This window comes from Anser brachyrhynchus, assembly GCF_964034855.1.
Source record: "Anser brachyrhynchus genome assembly, chromosome: 1".
NCBI lineage: Eukaryota > Metazoa > Chordata > Aves > Anseriformes > Anatidae > Anser > Anser brachyrhynchus.
The window spans coordinates 122,058,773-122,076,151 of NC_137694.1; the positions used below are offsets into that span (position 1 = coordinate 122,058,773).

The 17,379-nt window shown below is 38.4% G+C and overlaps 1 protein-coding gene across 1 annotated transcript in view; it reads right to left on the reverse strand.

Annotated features, from left to right (window-relative positions):
* The window catches only part of SYTL5 (synaptotagmin like 5), a 62,351-nt gene that overhangs the window by 34,579 nt on the left and 10,393 nt on the right, over positions 1-17,379 (reverse strand). The window contains exons 2-5 of the mRNA XM_080576264.1: positions 16,223-16,438; positions 4,969-5,081; positions 3,432-3,564; positions 1,502-1,627 (exon numbers count right to left, since the gene is read on the reverse strand). Of these exons, the coding sequence (XP_080432390.1) occupies positions 1,502-1,627; positions 3,432-3,564; positions 4,969-5,081; positions 16,223-16,438 (588 nt within the window). The remainder of the gene's footprint in view (positions 1-1,501; positions 1,628-3,431; positions 3,565-4,968; positions 5,082-16,222; positions 16,439-17,379) is intronic.

Here is a 17,379-nt window from a genome sequence, read left to right on the forward strand (position 1 = left end):
TGGATTGTTGTGACTTTCTGTTATGAAAGCTGCTGTTACAGATTTTTTCCTCACTCTGTAAACTAATGTAAATCAACAGAAGTGTTCAGAAGTCATACTGGACTGGGATAAAAAAGCTTTCAAAATGTGTTACAAGGGATTCTGTAGTTATCAGTCGGACTGAGCACTTGAGCATCAAATCTACTGTGCAGACCTCTCTAGTCTTTTGCTCTTGTTCCAGTCTGCTATTAGAGGGAGGCTCAACTTATTTGATGCACATATTAAGTAGACAACAAAAGAAAGAACCTGTTATAAGGTGACTATACCATGCATTTCCATGTGGTAGACAAGACCTCAGTATGATGGATGGGGCAGTGTGCTTGTGTAGATGAGTCTAAAATTCCTATACTATTCCTCCAAGAAGTATCCTGATAAAACCACCTAGTTCATTCAGTTCCAAAACCAGTAAACATCATTGCTGGATCAGAAATAAACCAGTCCAGGAGATGAACTCATGGCCCAAGCTTCCCTGTTCCCAGCTCAGTACAGCTTCGCTTAAATCAAAATGTTAGGAAAGAATAAAAATTCTCTCTTGGTCTCGCTGATGGTAGGTGAAATACTTCAGTTTTGGCAATGCTAAAAGATGAGGGCAATTACAAAAATCAAAAATGTGCAAGAAAATCTAAGACAGCTGCAGCGCCACAACATACTGTTATATTCCTTTAATTTGCAACTCAAAACAGTTAAAGAGGTTAGCCTGGGAAGGTTTGTTGTTATTTTTAATAATTACTACCCGGCTCTATAAATTAACAATGGAAGAACTAAAGCAAGCATCTTTGTGTATCTAATTAAGTATTTAACCACACTTATACAAGGTGGGAATTTTCATCCCTCTGCAAAAATCCAGATTGTAAAATTTCTAGGTGTGTGCACCTCAGCAATATATATAGGTCTACATTCTGTATAGATTATCCAACTGAACAAGAAGAAAGTGAGCCATTTTTTGCCTTCATTTTGGAAGTGGGACATGAGAGAAATACTGCATGTAGCATTTTATAATGCAGTTGACAGAGGCAATAACAGAGATTAGGCCCAGAAGAATGATAAATGGAATTCTATTTGAAATAACTGTGACAAAAATTTTAGAAAGAGAAGGGCAAACAGAGCCCTTGAAAAAGAAAATATAAATTATAATCAATTAACATGTCATTACAAAAGCAAAACTTTGGAACAAAGGGCCTCAGTTCTGTACCATGAGCACAGCTTGCTGAATTAAACAACAGAAAACAAAACCCAAGACACTGACAGCAATCAACATGCAAATGCAAAGCATGAAAAAAATGCAAAGAAAAGGGGGATGGACAGAAGTTTGTTGTTGTTGTTGTTGTTGTTTTTTATATTAGCATAAGCTCTGCTTCTCAGGTAGTGCTCATGCTGGGCATTCAAAGGCAGAGCAAGTCTGGGGACTGGCATATCCCCTTAGGTCAACCCCAGCATAAACTAACAGATTTCTGCTGCTTACCTCTCAGAACAAGGTGTTGACTTGCCACTGCACAGACTTTGGCTTTCAGCTTCTGGGCCTATGTTCCTTCCACTTTCATCTTTTGTATACGTAATTTCTCCTTTGGTAACTGCCCTAATTAGCTTCCTGATGAAAACAGGGAATAAAAAAATAATGTTTTACATGTCACAAGATCTTTCCCAGAAACTGCAAACTGGCTGAAATATCACAAAGTGCACTTTGTATTCATTTCACGTCTGAACAATGAGCAACTCTGGATATAATGGTCAATAAAGTACCCAATCTAGATATCAAGCCGATTCCTACAAACAAAAGCAATATCATATTTACAATAAACTACTTTAAGACACAGGACATCAAAACATGGTGACTTCCAGCCTTGAACCAAAAGTATCTTTTGTGAAAATTCTCATATTTTTACAGTATATACACATCAAAGGATTTTTGATCAAATGTGCGTATTTTCTTGTAGGAAATTACGCTATGTTTATTTTCCCTTAAAGATCTCTTTGTGGTTCCTACGATTATGCACAGCAATGCCCCAAACACACTACTTTCCAGAAACATAACATCACCCCCTTACACTGCACTATGTGGTCTAAAAAGCCAGAAATGAAATGAGGTGTTGCAAAATAACACTATGTTTCACAGACTTACAAACAACAACAGTGTGGTAGGGTTTCTCATGACACTAAATTTCAGAAGGAGTTGGCCCCAAACTGGCTTCGCTAAAGCAAATCCACTCATGTGATATATGAGCATGGAACTTGAGTGAGGAAGAAGGAGCAAGGAAGGAAGAGAAGTAATTAGTTACTTCTAAGAGAAGCGGCCGATATCTTGTAGGATTACTTCTATGGGGAATGTCACCACTGCAAAACATTTCAGGCTGCAAACTTAAAAAAAAATGCTGAAAACCACTAAAATAAATAGCAGACAATAAAAAATACTTTGTTTCTCATAGGTAAATACAACTAAAAGATCTGTACAATGGATTTAAATTAAAAGAGGATTAGAAAAGTAAATTTTAATGCACTCTCACTATAGCTACCAATTAGCATGATTTAGAGCAACATCAAGGTTCCACTACAATAGATTCCCTAAACCAGTTCCTTCTTCACCTTCACTTGAGAAGGCAGAGGTTTTCTGATGCTCTTTTTCCCACTATTAAAGAGAGAAAAATTACTTGTGCAGATTTCCTAAATGACTAGAGCAAGGAACTCCATACCCAGAACTCCTCAAAAAATCAAAAAGGTGTAGAAAGCTACCTACCTACTCTATGTCTGGTAGGATCCAGAGCTTCAGCCATGACAGAAGCATTCATCCGATCTTTCTTTCCACTCACCCAAAAGCCTCAAGTTATGTCCAGACACCACCCACACAACCATATATTCACTGCATCTGTCCCTGTGCATATATTCACTGCATCTGTTATGTCCTCTAAGGGCATAGCCAAACTGGGGTTACACACATCGCAGTCTGTAAAATGTCCAGCAACATATCTGCTTATTCAAAATAAAGGAGCACTGCTTGATTTTTAGACTAAATTTGCACATATGGAAGCCAAAGGAAAACGTGACTTGTAAACCAAATCAATCAGTCAAAACAGGCCTTCCGAATACTGTTTCTTGCATTTGCTTCCTCAGCAAAACTGCTTTTAGAGACCCACTGTTACTTCAAAGTATAAACAGGAAAAATCCCAGAGTAAAATTGCCTTCTTTCTGCTACCTCTATAGCTGAAGGGTAATTACGGCTGCATTTCCTAGGAGACAGCACTTTACTTATAGTAAGCAGATTTTAAATGAAGATTGTTTCTAACTGCAAAATTTGGGACTGATGTGGAATGCTGGAGAGACTCAAAAGAAAATCCATCCAATATATGCAGCTGTTATCTGATTTATCAGTTGTTTTTTTTTTTTAAAAAAGGCTTTACCCTATCTTTCTAGGTCCGCCAAAGACTGATTTATGCCCAGTTACGGAGGAGGTTGATATATCTGGCCCTTTTTCTTCATTCTCTTGGGGTTGATCTGTGAATGTTCTTTCTTCATCCTTACTGGAAACTGTATCTTCAGTGGAGGGGGAAAGAAAAAATAAAATCAATGTTTGCACAAATAAAGGCAGCACATGTCAAACAACCTGCAAAAATAGGCTTTCCATTTTTCAATACTAAATAAAACCATATTATAAACCATCATACAAAAACAGCTGGGGAGGGCTTTGGTTTCCCTTTTTAATAAAGGAAAATTAAATTTTAAGTAGTTTGAAATGTTTTTCCACTATCAGCTTTACTGTTGAACTATGCTTCTGAATTTACCACTGACAACGTAGTTAAAAACCAAAGGACCCAAAATACAATTTTGCAGTGTAAAGCATTTTCTGTGTTAAATGAAAGAATGTTTTCTTAATTAAAATGTATGTTCATCTGGAAACAAAATGTGGGAAAAAATGGCTTATTTTTTCCAAATATGTACATAAAATGTAAACATATAGTAAAAAATCACAAAATACCCAATTTGACAGGTTGCATAGTATCAAAAAAACAAGAACATTAGACACATGCCAGTTTGACAGTTTCTGAAGAACACTGATAATGGAAAGATGAGCATTTTGCCAATCAGTATATTTGCACCAGAATTTTTTCCAAGAGCAGTAAACCTGTCCTTCCGCTAAAAACTTCCAGTAACTACCACATTCCTACTGAAACTGATGAATGATACCTCTGAAAATAGACTACCTAAATACCAGCTTCTGTGTTCAGAGTGAAGTAGTTACATGAAGAGAAAAGCATCAGGATTCAGAAAAAACTCCCATTTATTAAAGTAGGCAAGGTACCACAGCAGCTCATAGCCATGGTATGCTTGCTTCACTAAGAACCATGGACTTTTTTCTGTTCCTTAATTTGCAGGTGCAATTTATTGGAGATATCTCGGTAAAAGGTATCTCTTCATTCTTACTTGGCTTTCCAAGTAGTCTGGATGTAGCCCATGCTGCAGCATACAGCACAGGAGTTAACATTTATCTTTCCTATTCGGAGTTAAAAAAAGAAAAATGGAATCATACTTTTTACATATCACCATTACAAATAAGAGAGTCAAAGACAAAAAACGGTTGGTTTTAGATCTTTGCATACAGCCAAGCTTCCTGGCAAGAACTGAGAACGAACGTTTAGAGTCCCTGCTTCTGGCTTTACAGCTGGACAATGATGTCCACCTGTTAGGAGTGTTACATTTTGAGCAGCCCTCTAGCCCCACCGAGATACTTCTTCATTCATCTATAGCTTACCTCTCCTATATACTAATCATTCACAAACCAGTGCATAGTAATACCCAAACGTGAAATAAAGATTAAAATATTTATTATACTTATACCTTCTACAGCGAAGAATGAAATATAACACAAGTACGACACTCTGAAAACAACGTTTGAATGTATTAAACATACACGACAAATCTCTCTCTCGAGGTCCCTACCTGGGGATTTGCGTAGGATAGACTGTCTGACAACATCGGTTCCAAGATTTGACTGTCTGAAGCGCTTGGCTCTCTCTTCAAAAAACCATTCTCCTGTCACAATCCTTAGCTGTCTATATGGGGAGAAAAAATAAATAAGCCAGGGAGACGTGCACATTAACAAACTTGGCCAACCAAAACTGTTGCTTAAACCCACATGTTTCATCATTCACCCATTACGCTCACAAATTCTGGACATCATTTGCACAGTTCAAAATAAGAAGTAAAAAGACTGAGAAGCTCGAGATAGGAGGACAGGTAGCAGAAAAAATAAAATCCTTTTGCTTTGTGAATTAAAAGTAATTTTCATCACATGGAAATTTACTTAGTAAAAAGTGTTTCAACCACATTTACCAGATTTCCATAGAAAAGATGAAAAGATAGAAAAGATAATACATGCTATCTCCCTTGTCCTTTGGATAGGGAGCTACTTAACTTCGCGGTTTTCAGCATCTCCAAAAATGTAAGAGCTGTAGAAACAACCACAATGTATAGAGCAAAAAAAATAAAAACCACAACCTGCCACCCAAGTCAACAGTTCATTGACCCACTCTGGTTATATAGAGTTTGCTGCAAGCTCCTCCGTATTTTTCGTGCCCTACTGCAAGTTTCACATGCTGCCACAGTATATGCAGTTTCTTCAGATGACAGCATTGTTATGAATTAGCTACATGTCTGAGCTTCAGAGCAATGAAATTTTGTCTTTGCTACTGTTTTGGATAATGCTGATTCTACTGGAGGTAACCGGAAATTTCTGAAATTCTTCTGCCTATATTCACAGAAAAAATCTGGTATTGTCATTGCTGATTTCCATAGGTATGTTTTTGAAGCTAATTGCTAGCCTTTCCCTGAATGAGTTTCATTATGCTAAAGCATCACTACTTCTATTGTCCCACTGTGTACAATTGATAGCAAAAAGCTACTACTCATGAATACTAAAAAACAAAACAAAAAAAACACACACACAAAAAAAAAACCATCTTTAGCTCCAGGCATGTTCCTGATTACTTTATGCTCAGTAAGAAAAATTAGTTACAAACCTATACCAGAAAAGAAATCATCTAGTCTTCTGGGCATTAAAATTACTGCTGATGGATTTAGAGCACTGATCAGTATCTCCTCTATTAAATTACTTGCTCGAATGAAGAGTTTGACTTGGGAAAATACTAAAAATTACAGAATAGGATTCTGCCACTGCTAAAAAACTACCATTATATCCTCAGTTCTTCCTCACCTATTAATGAATTATGCACCTTCACATTCCTCTAAAAAAAAAATCGAAATACAAAATGTGCACACAAATGAGATAATAGAAGATTGTCTTATCTCATTGTTGCAGACTTGTAATGACAAAAAGCCATATAATTTGTCATCATCACAATCAGACAGTCATTATGTTAGGCATTAAATAAAATCTCTACATTTCCACTCAGAAATTTTTTAAGACTTTTTTTTTTTTTTTTGAGATACAAACACTGGAAAGGATTCATTGCATTAGAACCTATGCAGTATGAGAAACAGTTTTTTGTTGAATGTGTATTTTCACAATTCATTTACACCATGCACTTCCCTGTGCAGTTATTTTTATGCCAAGGTTTACAGCAAGTTTATTGCTTTATATCCCAACATAAATCTGTCATACCCGTGACTGTGACATCATTCTACTACAATATAAGTGACAGTTTACATGGTCTAAATGGTTCATTCATTTTTCCTCAGTTACTGCCAGGTTTGACCGCAAAGCTCCCCAAGTGCCGTTCTCCCCTTGGATACGGATCTTATTTATGTCTCATATCTCACTAGCAGTGCTCAACTTGACAAAGAGTATTCCCCACCCCCTTATCCAGGCAAGCGTCTTCACCCTTCTCCATACTCAGAACAACCTATGATCAGGGTTTTTGCAGCATGGGAGTCTGCCGCACATAAAGCCACAGGCTTTTACAAACAGAAACTTGCAATTATTTCCACACCCAGCCCTGAATGGTCCCACCAACCCAGAAGGAATGACTGTGGAGGACTTTCGCTTTCTCTTGCCACCCCCCTGTAAGAGTAATGACCAACCCCACAACTGCCTTCCTGGCAGCCTCCAAAAGGCACACCAGAGAGAGGTTAGCCTATTTGGGCAATAACAGTTGATTCCTGTGTTTTCTGGCAAAGGATAAGTCAGCCATCTACTCTCAGTAATCTCCCTCTGCAGGCTGTAGCCCACTGCCATCAAATAGCCTCTAATTACGCAGCTGCTGCCCTCTTCTTCCTTAGCCAAGGAAGCTCAAGGCCATTGCTGCCTGTTGTGGCAAACACAAACAGGTCCCTCAAGAAGATGAAGGTGTGAGCCACCCCCTTTGCAGGTCCAAGTGGGCATTAGAGGCTGTGACAGCCAGTACCATGATGGAGCTGGACTATGTGCCGGTTCAGCTAATGATGGTAAACTGAATTACTGACCTCCTTCATCAGGCTGATCTTATTAAGCAGTCAATACTGCACTGTGAATAGAGATGTTCTCCTCCAGACTGCCAGCTCCTTGGCAGGGCTACCCTGAGGAGGCCTGCACTCCTTCTGCTTCAACCCCACCAGCACAACCAGGTCTGAGGCACAACACAGCTGTGGCATGAAACAGCAAATAAAGGGAGAATTGCCTTTGATAAGAGCTTTACCCAACTTTGTTACCCACAGTGAAGGGGAAAAAAACACATCAATAGCCATCCACTGTGTCGCCCAGAGCAAGCCTAGAGGCCTCCACCTTCACATCAGACCTTTTGTCCTTATCATGACCAACATCACTTTCAGTCTTGGGTCCCCAGCTTCTGCTAGCAGTCCATTTTTTTGTGAAAATGTCCATACCCAAGAGATCACTTCTACAAAAATACCACTTTTAAAGGAATAAGGCGGTGAAGTGTTGTACTTTTGACTTTCTAGCTCGCTCATATTGGTTGGGATACGTGTATATGTATTCTTCATGTATGTTCAACAATTCATAGAAAGCCTAGGGTTTATATCACCTTAATCACTCATATATTTCGGGAATACCTATAAAAATAATTTGTGTTCTACACAAATGGAAATGAATTCAGATTAAATGACTGTCCTAGTTTCTGACTTGAGGTTTGAACTTCATAACTGCATTGACGTTCTGAAAAAAAAAAAAAGAAGAATGAGACAACCATCTTACATTAACGTTATTTTTATGCATTTATAATTATTACTGTCTTTCCTGCTGAGCAAATCTTTCTCCTGTTTCTGATGCAGAACTTAAATGAACCATTTCCATCTAGATAATTGTTTCAGTGGGAAGAGAATCAAGGGCATATACACAACATTACATAAAACCAATGTTTGCTGGTTTGTTTTCTGTTGTTTTTAAAGTGGGTTCAAGTTCCATGCTGACTGTAATCATGGTATATATATGCGTTTTCTTTCCTTTTTCAGTTAGCATGTAGCATACAAATTAAAAAAAAAAAAAAGTGAAAAAAAAAGCGTTCTAACAAAAGGTGTTTAGACCGGCCTTCCTGGGTATACAACAGATTCTAAAGTCAGTAGCTTTAGTAAGAAAGAAAACAATGTTATAAATTGTAATAGCAGTAATTTTTTTCATGATTGCTCTTCCATATATTCAAAACAGCCAGGAAAATTTTAAAGAAAATCATGGACAAGTAGCTACATTTAACACAAAATACCTTACATATTAGATGAAGTTATTATATACATAAATTACTGATCAAGCTACTCATATAGATATGTGAGAGGGACTACTTTATGGTTCCATGCTTCTTCTTCCTCTATGATCTCTCAATAAACAGATTAACTTCATCAACACACTGCTCAGTTTCAAAACAGAACATAATCTGTGGCATGAAATACTATACAATACTTATGAGTTTGGGGCATTCTTAGGATACTTACTAGAAAACAACGTTTTTTTTGCTAAATTTATGCAGGAACTCAAACACTTCTATATTTAGGTAAGTTCTCCACAGAGGCTATTTAACTTGTAAGCTAGTATGTTCCTAATGATACTCCAAAGAGCTGGATGATGTCGGGAATTTAGATTAAGTATGGGTAGACCTTAGACTCTGGAGAAGAGCTAATTAATGCAAATTCTTTAACTGTTTTCTGGAAGCACAATTTAAGAAAAATGTTGGCTTGTACAAGTACCTTGTACTACAGGAAAGTTGCTTGCAGCATGTGCTGACCGACCATCCACTAGGTAGAGATATGCCTAATGCAAGCCAATGGTAGAGCTTTTATAAACTGAATATGTCTATTTAAGCTGAAAGTACTATTTGGCATTTATATCCATTAGTCTATATCCATTCAGCCGGTAGCTCTTACTCTGGCTATCAGACAGGGTTACAGCATGGATGATTACATGGGTATTCGTTTTCAGTAGTAAATGGTCTTGATAGTTGAGCTGTAGTAGGAAAGCTCTCAGTGCAGCATATCATGAACATAGTAATGTGGATGCATCTTTGTATGCTTTCTGCTGTTTTAAAACAAAGTGGAAAATGATGGTTGGACCAGATGATCTTGAAGGTCTCTTCCAGCCTTAATGATTCTATGATTCTATGATTTTGTGTCCTTGCCAACAACTCAGCTTGTGATTTTGCACTCTCAATTTTGCAAGACACTTTATCGTTAAACGTTCAATTACAAAAATTCCACTTAAGATGGGAAGTCCCAATTTTTACCTTTAATCTTTTTTTCTGGAGAAAAAAAACAACAGTGGTAGAACAGTCTGACTGAACATCCGACCTAACACTTGCAGTAGAGGAAAGAGATTCATTCCAGATTCCTTGTCCTCTCCCATTGTCCAAGTATTTCACTTCTTTGGGAAGAAAAATTTGGAAAAAATGGCAGGACCAGAGGCTGGATAATGTGTAGCCTATAAATAAATACCCCAAAACATACACACCCATCTTTGCATGCATTCAATTGAATGGAATATTTTCTATAACATTAATTAATTTCAGAGTATTTTCAATAAGCAGGGAGGCTTATTTAATAAATAGAAATCTGTGACCCTATTAGAAGAAGGTAAACTTGCCTGTAAGTTTTTGTTTTGTTTTGTTGGGGGGAAAGGGGAGAATCTGAAGAACACTTGTATTCTAAAATAATGAAGTATCTATTTTCAGACTCCTAATGTGCATAAATGTTACTAAGATACTGATGAATTTTCATGACGCTTTGAAACAACATAACGATTTCAAAGATGAAGACAAATTTCCCATTACCGCTTAGTTCTGCTGTAATAACTCAGGCCACCTAGGCATTTTTATCTTGCTGAGTAACTCGAAAATAAAGGCATTGTTTGTAGATATCTAGACACATTCATAATGAAAAACACAAACAGCATCAAGATGCAAAATCCGTTTGTCAGCAGACTGCTCGAAGAACATGATTTCCCTCAATCTATCACTGACCATTTTTCATGCTAAATTTAAAACACCAACCAATCACATTTTAAGAAGATGCAGGGAAAAAAAAAAGTGACCTTGATGGCAAGTTTCTTTTTTAGCACCTATGTTTGAAAGCTACTAACGACCACCTTTGTTTCTCGTATGCAGGGAATGGAGTAGAAAACTTGCTTTTTCATCAACTGCATCACTGCATACAGGCTCGATTTGCCTCATTAAATACACTAAAATACATTAAAAACACTACAACATCTCATCTCATCTTATTAGTAAAGACTATCTTGTTCTCTCCGTGACAGCAGACCTTAGAATTCGGGAGAAGACTTAGCTCTAACCCTTCATGACCTTTAAATGATTCATCTTGCAACTTTATATTCTGTTAATATCTCTCATGGGAAAAAATAAAAATGAAACAGTAATTTTCTCTTTATGTACATTCAAGGGGAATATCCTTCTACAGTAACTGGAAATTGTAAGGCAATTTATATACAAACCTCAGTCCATTATCCTTAAAAATCCTGAGAGACATCTCCCACTTTTCATGTTCCAATTTCTTTCCTCAAATTCACTAAATCTCTTTTTGAAAGTGTTTTAGAATGTAATTAATCATAGAATCGTAGAATATCCTGAGTTAGAAGGGTCCCATAAGGATCATCTAGTCCAACTCCTGGCACCACACAGGTCTACCCAAAAATTCAGACCATGTGACTAAGTGCACAGTCCAAACGCTTCTTAAATTCAGACAGGCTTGGTGCAGTGACTGCTTCCCTGGGGAGCCTGTTGCAGTGTGCGACAAACCTCTCAGTGAAGAACCTCTTCCTGATGTCCAGCCTAAACCTCCCCTGCCTCAGCTTGACACCATTCCCGCGGGTCCTATCACCGGTCACTAAAGAGAATAGATCGGCGCCTTCCCCTCCACTCCCCCTTGTGAGGAAGCTGTAGACCACGATGAGGTCTCCCCTCAGCCTCCTCTTTTCCAGGCTGAACAGGCCAAGTGACCTCAGCCACTCCTCATACTGTGTTGCAATGAACTTCTCCATCACCATAAGCTGTTCTTCAAGCAACTATGACTTTAGTGGAAGAGCAGAAAAAAGGTTTTAAATTTTTTTGGTAGCTGGACATAAACCTACCATAAATGTTAAAGCAATGATAACACTTCATCACAGGCCATGTTACAGAACATGCTGTACTACAGGTATCCCCAACTCCTGTCCTGTGAGTGGGTAGGCGGGACTCAAGATGCTCAGAGAGAAGAAAAGGTCAAAATGCACTAAATGAAGCAACTAACAGAAGCTGGCTGATATTACCCACACTTTCCTTTATTACCATGATATTCTTTGTTTCAGCAACAATTTTGGATTATTATTTGTGTAATTCAAGGGATTTCTCCAGTAAACTCTGCAGTACTTGTCAACATCTCTTTTGTTAAATACACTCAATACCCAGTATCCGAATTTCTTCACTGACACCAGATGAAACACAGCAGGCTTCCCAAGAGCTCAGAAATGTTCTGAATGTATTCCTGCAGGTAGAAGAGATGACTGCATACTGTATTGTACCGGTTACTGCTACCACCATCACCTTCAGTGGAAGTTAATAAGACATTCTTGGGAACAATTTTGGCAGAACAACCAAGAACTAGCACAGCACCAAAACCAGAAAAAGTTCATCAAGGCCATGAATCCTTCCCAGTGTCTTTTAAGGGTCTCAGCATGGACAACAACATACATACGTTATATCAGGTGCTAGTGTCTATGCTGGTATCGACATAAACTTCATTCATCAAGGTTGCTAAAAGAAAAGCCGGAGTTAAAAAAAAAAAAAAGGAAAGATTCTTAGCACATATTCACGTTTTGCAAAGCCACTAGTATAGTAAAACAACTCAGTTTAACAGACTCACTGTATGCAAATAAATGCTAAATAGCTAACGTTTTTTTCCTTCCTGTCTTCCGTTTCCTACTCACGCAGCATAACTAAGCATCTCTTAACACAATTCCCATTTTCTTTTCCTTGCTTTCTGCCTTTCAATCTTGCTACAGGCCCTCTTTCTATTACCTTAATCAACTCCTCTTTCAAATGTAATTCAAAAAGCCTAAAAATCCCATTTTTCCTTGCATTTCTCACTTAAGTGAGACAGAGGAAAGCAGAAATGAAAGAATTTAAACTAGAATTATGCACAGTGATTGGATTTAACTGAAATACCTGTCTCCAGCATTCACCTCTACACTGTCCACACAGAAGATAATCTCTTTGTGTTCTCCTAGCAGCATAAAAAGCATTTTAGAGATCATTAACTTCCATTATAGCCCTGCAAAAGCACTAGATATGAAAGAAAAGAAAGGACAGGAATAGATTTCAATTTAGTATTGATATCAAACACTAACGATACCTTAGCACTTTAAACAAATTACACCACAGTTTGTAATAACTTAGATGCAGGCTTCTAATGGAATTCATTTCTAACATGATTGCTAGGACCATTGCTTGGCATACAGAATGCAACACAATCACGAGAAACAGGTGTGGCATACATTTTGAGAAGTTTCCCCACCCATTTTTCAGCCACAAAACAGGACGTACTTTACTGATGTCATCATTCCTGAGAAACATTTAACCAACGTTTTTAAAACAAGATTCTGCAACCTCCCCAAATTATATCAATAATTTTTTTTCATACCACCTAATCTAATCCTTTTCACTGCAAATTAAGTATCTCACTGCTTTTTGTAACCAAAGTCAGTATATAGAACAGCCTATATGCATCCACAATGAAGCTGCCTTTGTACATTCAAAACTCAGTTATTTTCATTTTTTTGCTTGCCTAGGCCAAAAATTTCTGACTCCCTTCATTACTCTGTACGAACCATGCCCTAGGCTTGTGATCTTTATTTTCTACTGAAACTTCTCCAGATGACCAGTATGATGTGCGCTACTGTGCTGGGTCTGCCTGGGACGGAGTTACCTTTCCCTGCAGCAGCCCACACAGTGCTGTGCTCTGCACTCATAGCTAGAGCAGCACTGGTATCACTCCAGTGTTGTGTCTATTGCTGCACAATACTGGCACCGCATCAGGACTCCCTCCAAGCCCCCAGGAGCCAGCAGGCTGGGGGTGGGCAAGTGATGGGGAGGGGACAGCAGCGGGGCAGCTGACCTAAACCGACCAAAGGGATATTCCATAACATGTGGTGTCACACTCAGCAATAAAAAGGGGGGCTCTCGTGGTGGAAGGGCCTGTCCTCCCAAACAGCCGTTACGCGTACTGAGGCCCTGCTTCCCAGGACGTGGCCATTTCCTCTCTCTCTGTGCTTCCGCGTGGCCTTTTGTTTGTTTGTTTTTTTGTTTGTTTTTTCCTTTCCCCTCTCCCTTTTCCCTTTAATTAAATCATCCTTATCTCAAACCTTGAGCTCTTTGTGTCTTATTTTCTCCCCCTTCCTCTTCGAGGAGGGGGAGTGAGACAGCGGCCGTGGTGGAACTCAGCTGACCACCCGCGTAAAACCACCACAGCTACACAAAATGGGGCAGGGTACTCTATACAAAACAGGTATTATCATGTATTTTGTAGACCGTAATTCTGTATTACATCCTGTGTGATGCAGGACTTTTCCACAGTGGCAGAAAACTGTTGATTCATGTGCAGCTTTTCATTCAGTACAACATCCAGATTCATTCTTAAGGAACAGCTGCATAAGCTATTTTTATTTTTCTCATTCTGTGTTGCTGCAGCTGTCTTTGCCCAAGTGGTACTTGCATGTGCCCACAGGGAGCCACCATTTACTTTTACTTCAAACATCTTCTCTAAGCTGTATCACTTTGAACCCCAAGCCCATCCTTCAACACGTCTGCAACACCTCGCAGTTTCACGTCACCAGCGAATGTAATTGGTAAACTCACGTGCTGCATCATCTAAGTCCTAAACTAAAACACCGACCAGTAAAAACCCAGTGAAAATTCTGCTCTATACCACTGTTACTTTGATAGTGAAACACTCTGAGAACAGAGCTTTGTAGTTCTCCTGGCAGGTCTGCAATTACACAGACACCATTTATTTTGGGGCACAGTCCCCCTTGTTTATAAGCTTTTGAGAACAGTATGAGAACCTATCAATAGGTTCACTAAAGTCAACTTATAAGACATCTACAGATCCTCCTCTATCCATGAGGTCTGTCATCCTATCAACGAAGGAAATTAAATTGCTTTTGACATAATTTGTTTTTGAGCCAGCTCTTACTCATCGTCCTGTCAGCTTCTCTCAGCTTTCAGACAGTACCATGATCATTTGTTTCAGTATTTTTAGAGAAGTTAAAGGTAATCTGACAGGGCCAACAAATCCCTTGTTCTTCCTTTCTTTGTTTTTTAAAGAGCAGCATTATATTTGCCATTCTCCACTCTGTCATCTTACCTGAACCCCATCATTTCCGAAAGGCACAGTACTCAGGTCACCTCAGGAACTGGCTGAAGCAAACCACAAGGAGTAGTTTGTCAACATTTCACAAAATCAAGTACTTGAACATGGTTCATCTTAAAAGAGGTGAAACATTGTTCTCTGGTTGCATCCCCCACTGAATGCAAGAGAAGGTTAAGGCATCTAACTAACAACCCTTAGAGGTTAGCCTTCTAAAGCTGAAGTTAGAAGACAAAAACACTAAACTCCATGTCCTGCTGCATTAATTCTTCATTAACTGTCTAGGTAGCCAAAGTCTGACATAACTACCATTTTGGATTCACTTTTTGATACAGCTTACAAAAAGCTTTATCTTCCTGATATTAGTTTGATAGTCTTCAAAAAATGAACAAACAACAAAATCCCCACTCCCACTCTGTGAAATTACTGATTCTTCCCCCCCTTAACGTAATTATTTTATCACATCTTTTCTTTATGTGTGCATGTAATTCCCTTATGGATGTAACAACATCCAGTTCTTACATCACGATACTTAACCGAGTTCTATTGCACAATACACCTCTCCTTTCCTTCATGGTTATCTTGCTGAGTGAAGCTACGAAGTTCCATATTACTATCCCAATCAAGGGCAATATTCCTTCAAGTATATATGAATTAAACACATGTATTTTTGGACATGTAACATCTCCTTGTTTATTTACTTGATATCCTGCGTTAAAATACCAATTCTCTGCTTTTCAGCAGTGTTCTTCTATCCTCCTCCATTCTCCATACTTAACATTCTAACAGTGAGAAATGTGAAGATTAATCTACTTCCTTTTGTTTTACCTCCCACCATTGCACAGCTTACTTTAGAACTCTCTCTTATTCTAAACAACCAGGGGAAAAAATATTATAAATACACCCTTCTCCCTTTATGCAGAAATGCCCAGTTACTGTAAACACAGGAAGAAGCAAGGATAAAACCATGCCTTGAAATGCTTGGACTCACGATTTTTACATCTCTTTCTTTACAAATCCACCTACCACATCAGTCAGAATGTACAGTCCTCACTTGTTCTTAATTTTGTTAATTTTCAATTACTTGATTCTTACATTTATGTCTTACTGTGAATAGACTGTCACCGTTTTGTAACTGATTTTCAGAGCATTGCACACCAACGACCTAGTATCTGTGATGCTTGCAGCTTTCTTTAGAAAGCAAGCTAGTTGAAACTAGCTTGGAACTGGAAAAAAAGATACTGCGAAATACTGCAGCAAATCAAAACAGCAGAAAGCCTCTTACCTTGTTTATCTGCTATGCATATACTTTTGTGCTAAGAGGAGATAAAACTAACAACAGCATAAAATTACTTATGGGGAATTAATCTGTAAATGTATCCATAAAAGCTGCACAACTTACGCAATCTTAGCACACACCGAGCATTTCCACTGCCCATCAGCTCCCACGACACGACACTTAGTGCAAACTCTAAGCTTGCAGGTTTGGCACAGGTCTCCTCTGTCAAAGATTAAGCCCAGGCTTTTCTGACAGCGAACGCAGACTCTGCTGTTATCCTGTTGACAGTGTCGGTTTCCACCTTTCCTTCTCACTTCCAGAAGCTCATTTTTCAATTTCCTAGAAGGAAGAAAATAAAGGGCTTGAATTTGGAGATACAACTGATTTTTGTATGTTATTCTGATGAAACCTTTTGGAGATCAAGCAACATTTCCATCTTCCTGTGATTTGTATAAACTTTCTAACAGATTAAGATCTAGCACTATAAACTACAAGACACAAATAAGGACAATATAAGTGTGTTTTATATATTAACTGCATTTCTGACACATACATGGCAAAGAAGAATACATCTATCCCCAACCTCTCAGACATAAAGCCAAAAGGAAAATCTGCAGCCTTGTGGTTGGTGTGCAGACAGCTGAGCAGTTCTGGACCACTGGCAAACCATCTTTGCCTGTCCCTCATCAATAATTCAAGTCATGCTGAGCCCAGGTTGACTGCAGCTCAAAACTGGGACTACTCTGTGCTTCCACATTAGAAAAAGAAAATCTCTCCTGTAACTAGTGTGCATTTAATACTATGCCAGGGTAGAGTTAGCTAGGAAAACAATTGCAATTCTGCACTGGCCTCTCAAATCTTGAAACAAAACAAAAGCAAACACCTAAATAGATGTGGCATCATGGCATAACACCACTAATTTTTTAAAAAATTGAGAATATCAGTTTAAATAACGTAACCTGAATGTTACCAGTTCCACCGCTGACCCTGAAGGATAAAGGTATCTGCATTTAAGACCTACTTTAAAGACTGCAATTTCAAGGTTGCATGAGTCAAGTCCTTAAGGGAAAAATAACCTTATGTGAGAAGTAACTACTACTACTACTACATTCCCAAAGAAAAAAAACAATAATAATAAAAAATCTAGGGACTCAAGCAGGACTCCGTCATAACCCAAACCTCTCACTAAGAGCTCCTTGTACCTTTGTTCCTGACCTCTACTCCAGAGCTTTCCCTCCCACACCAGAGCCTCAAGCTCTCATCCCTCACACCCCAACCCA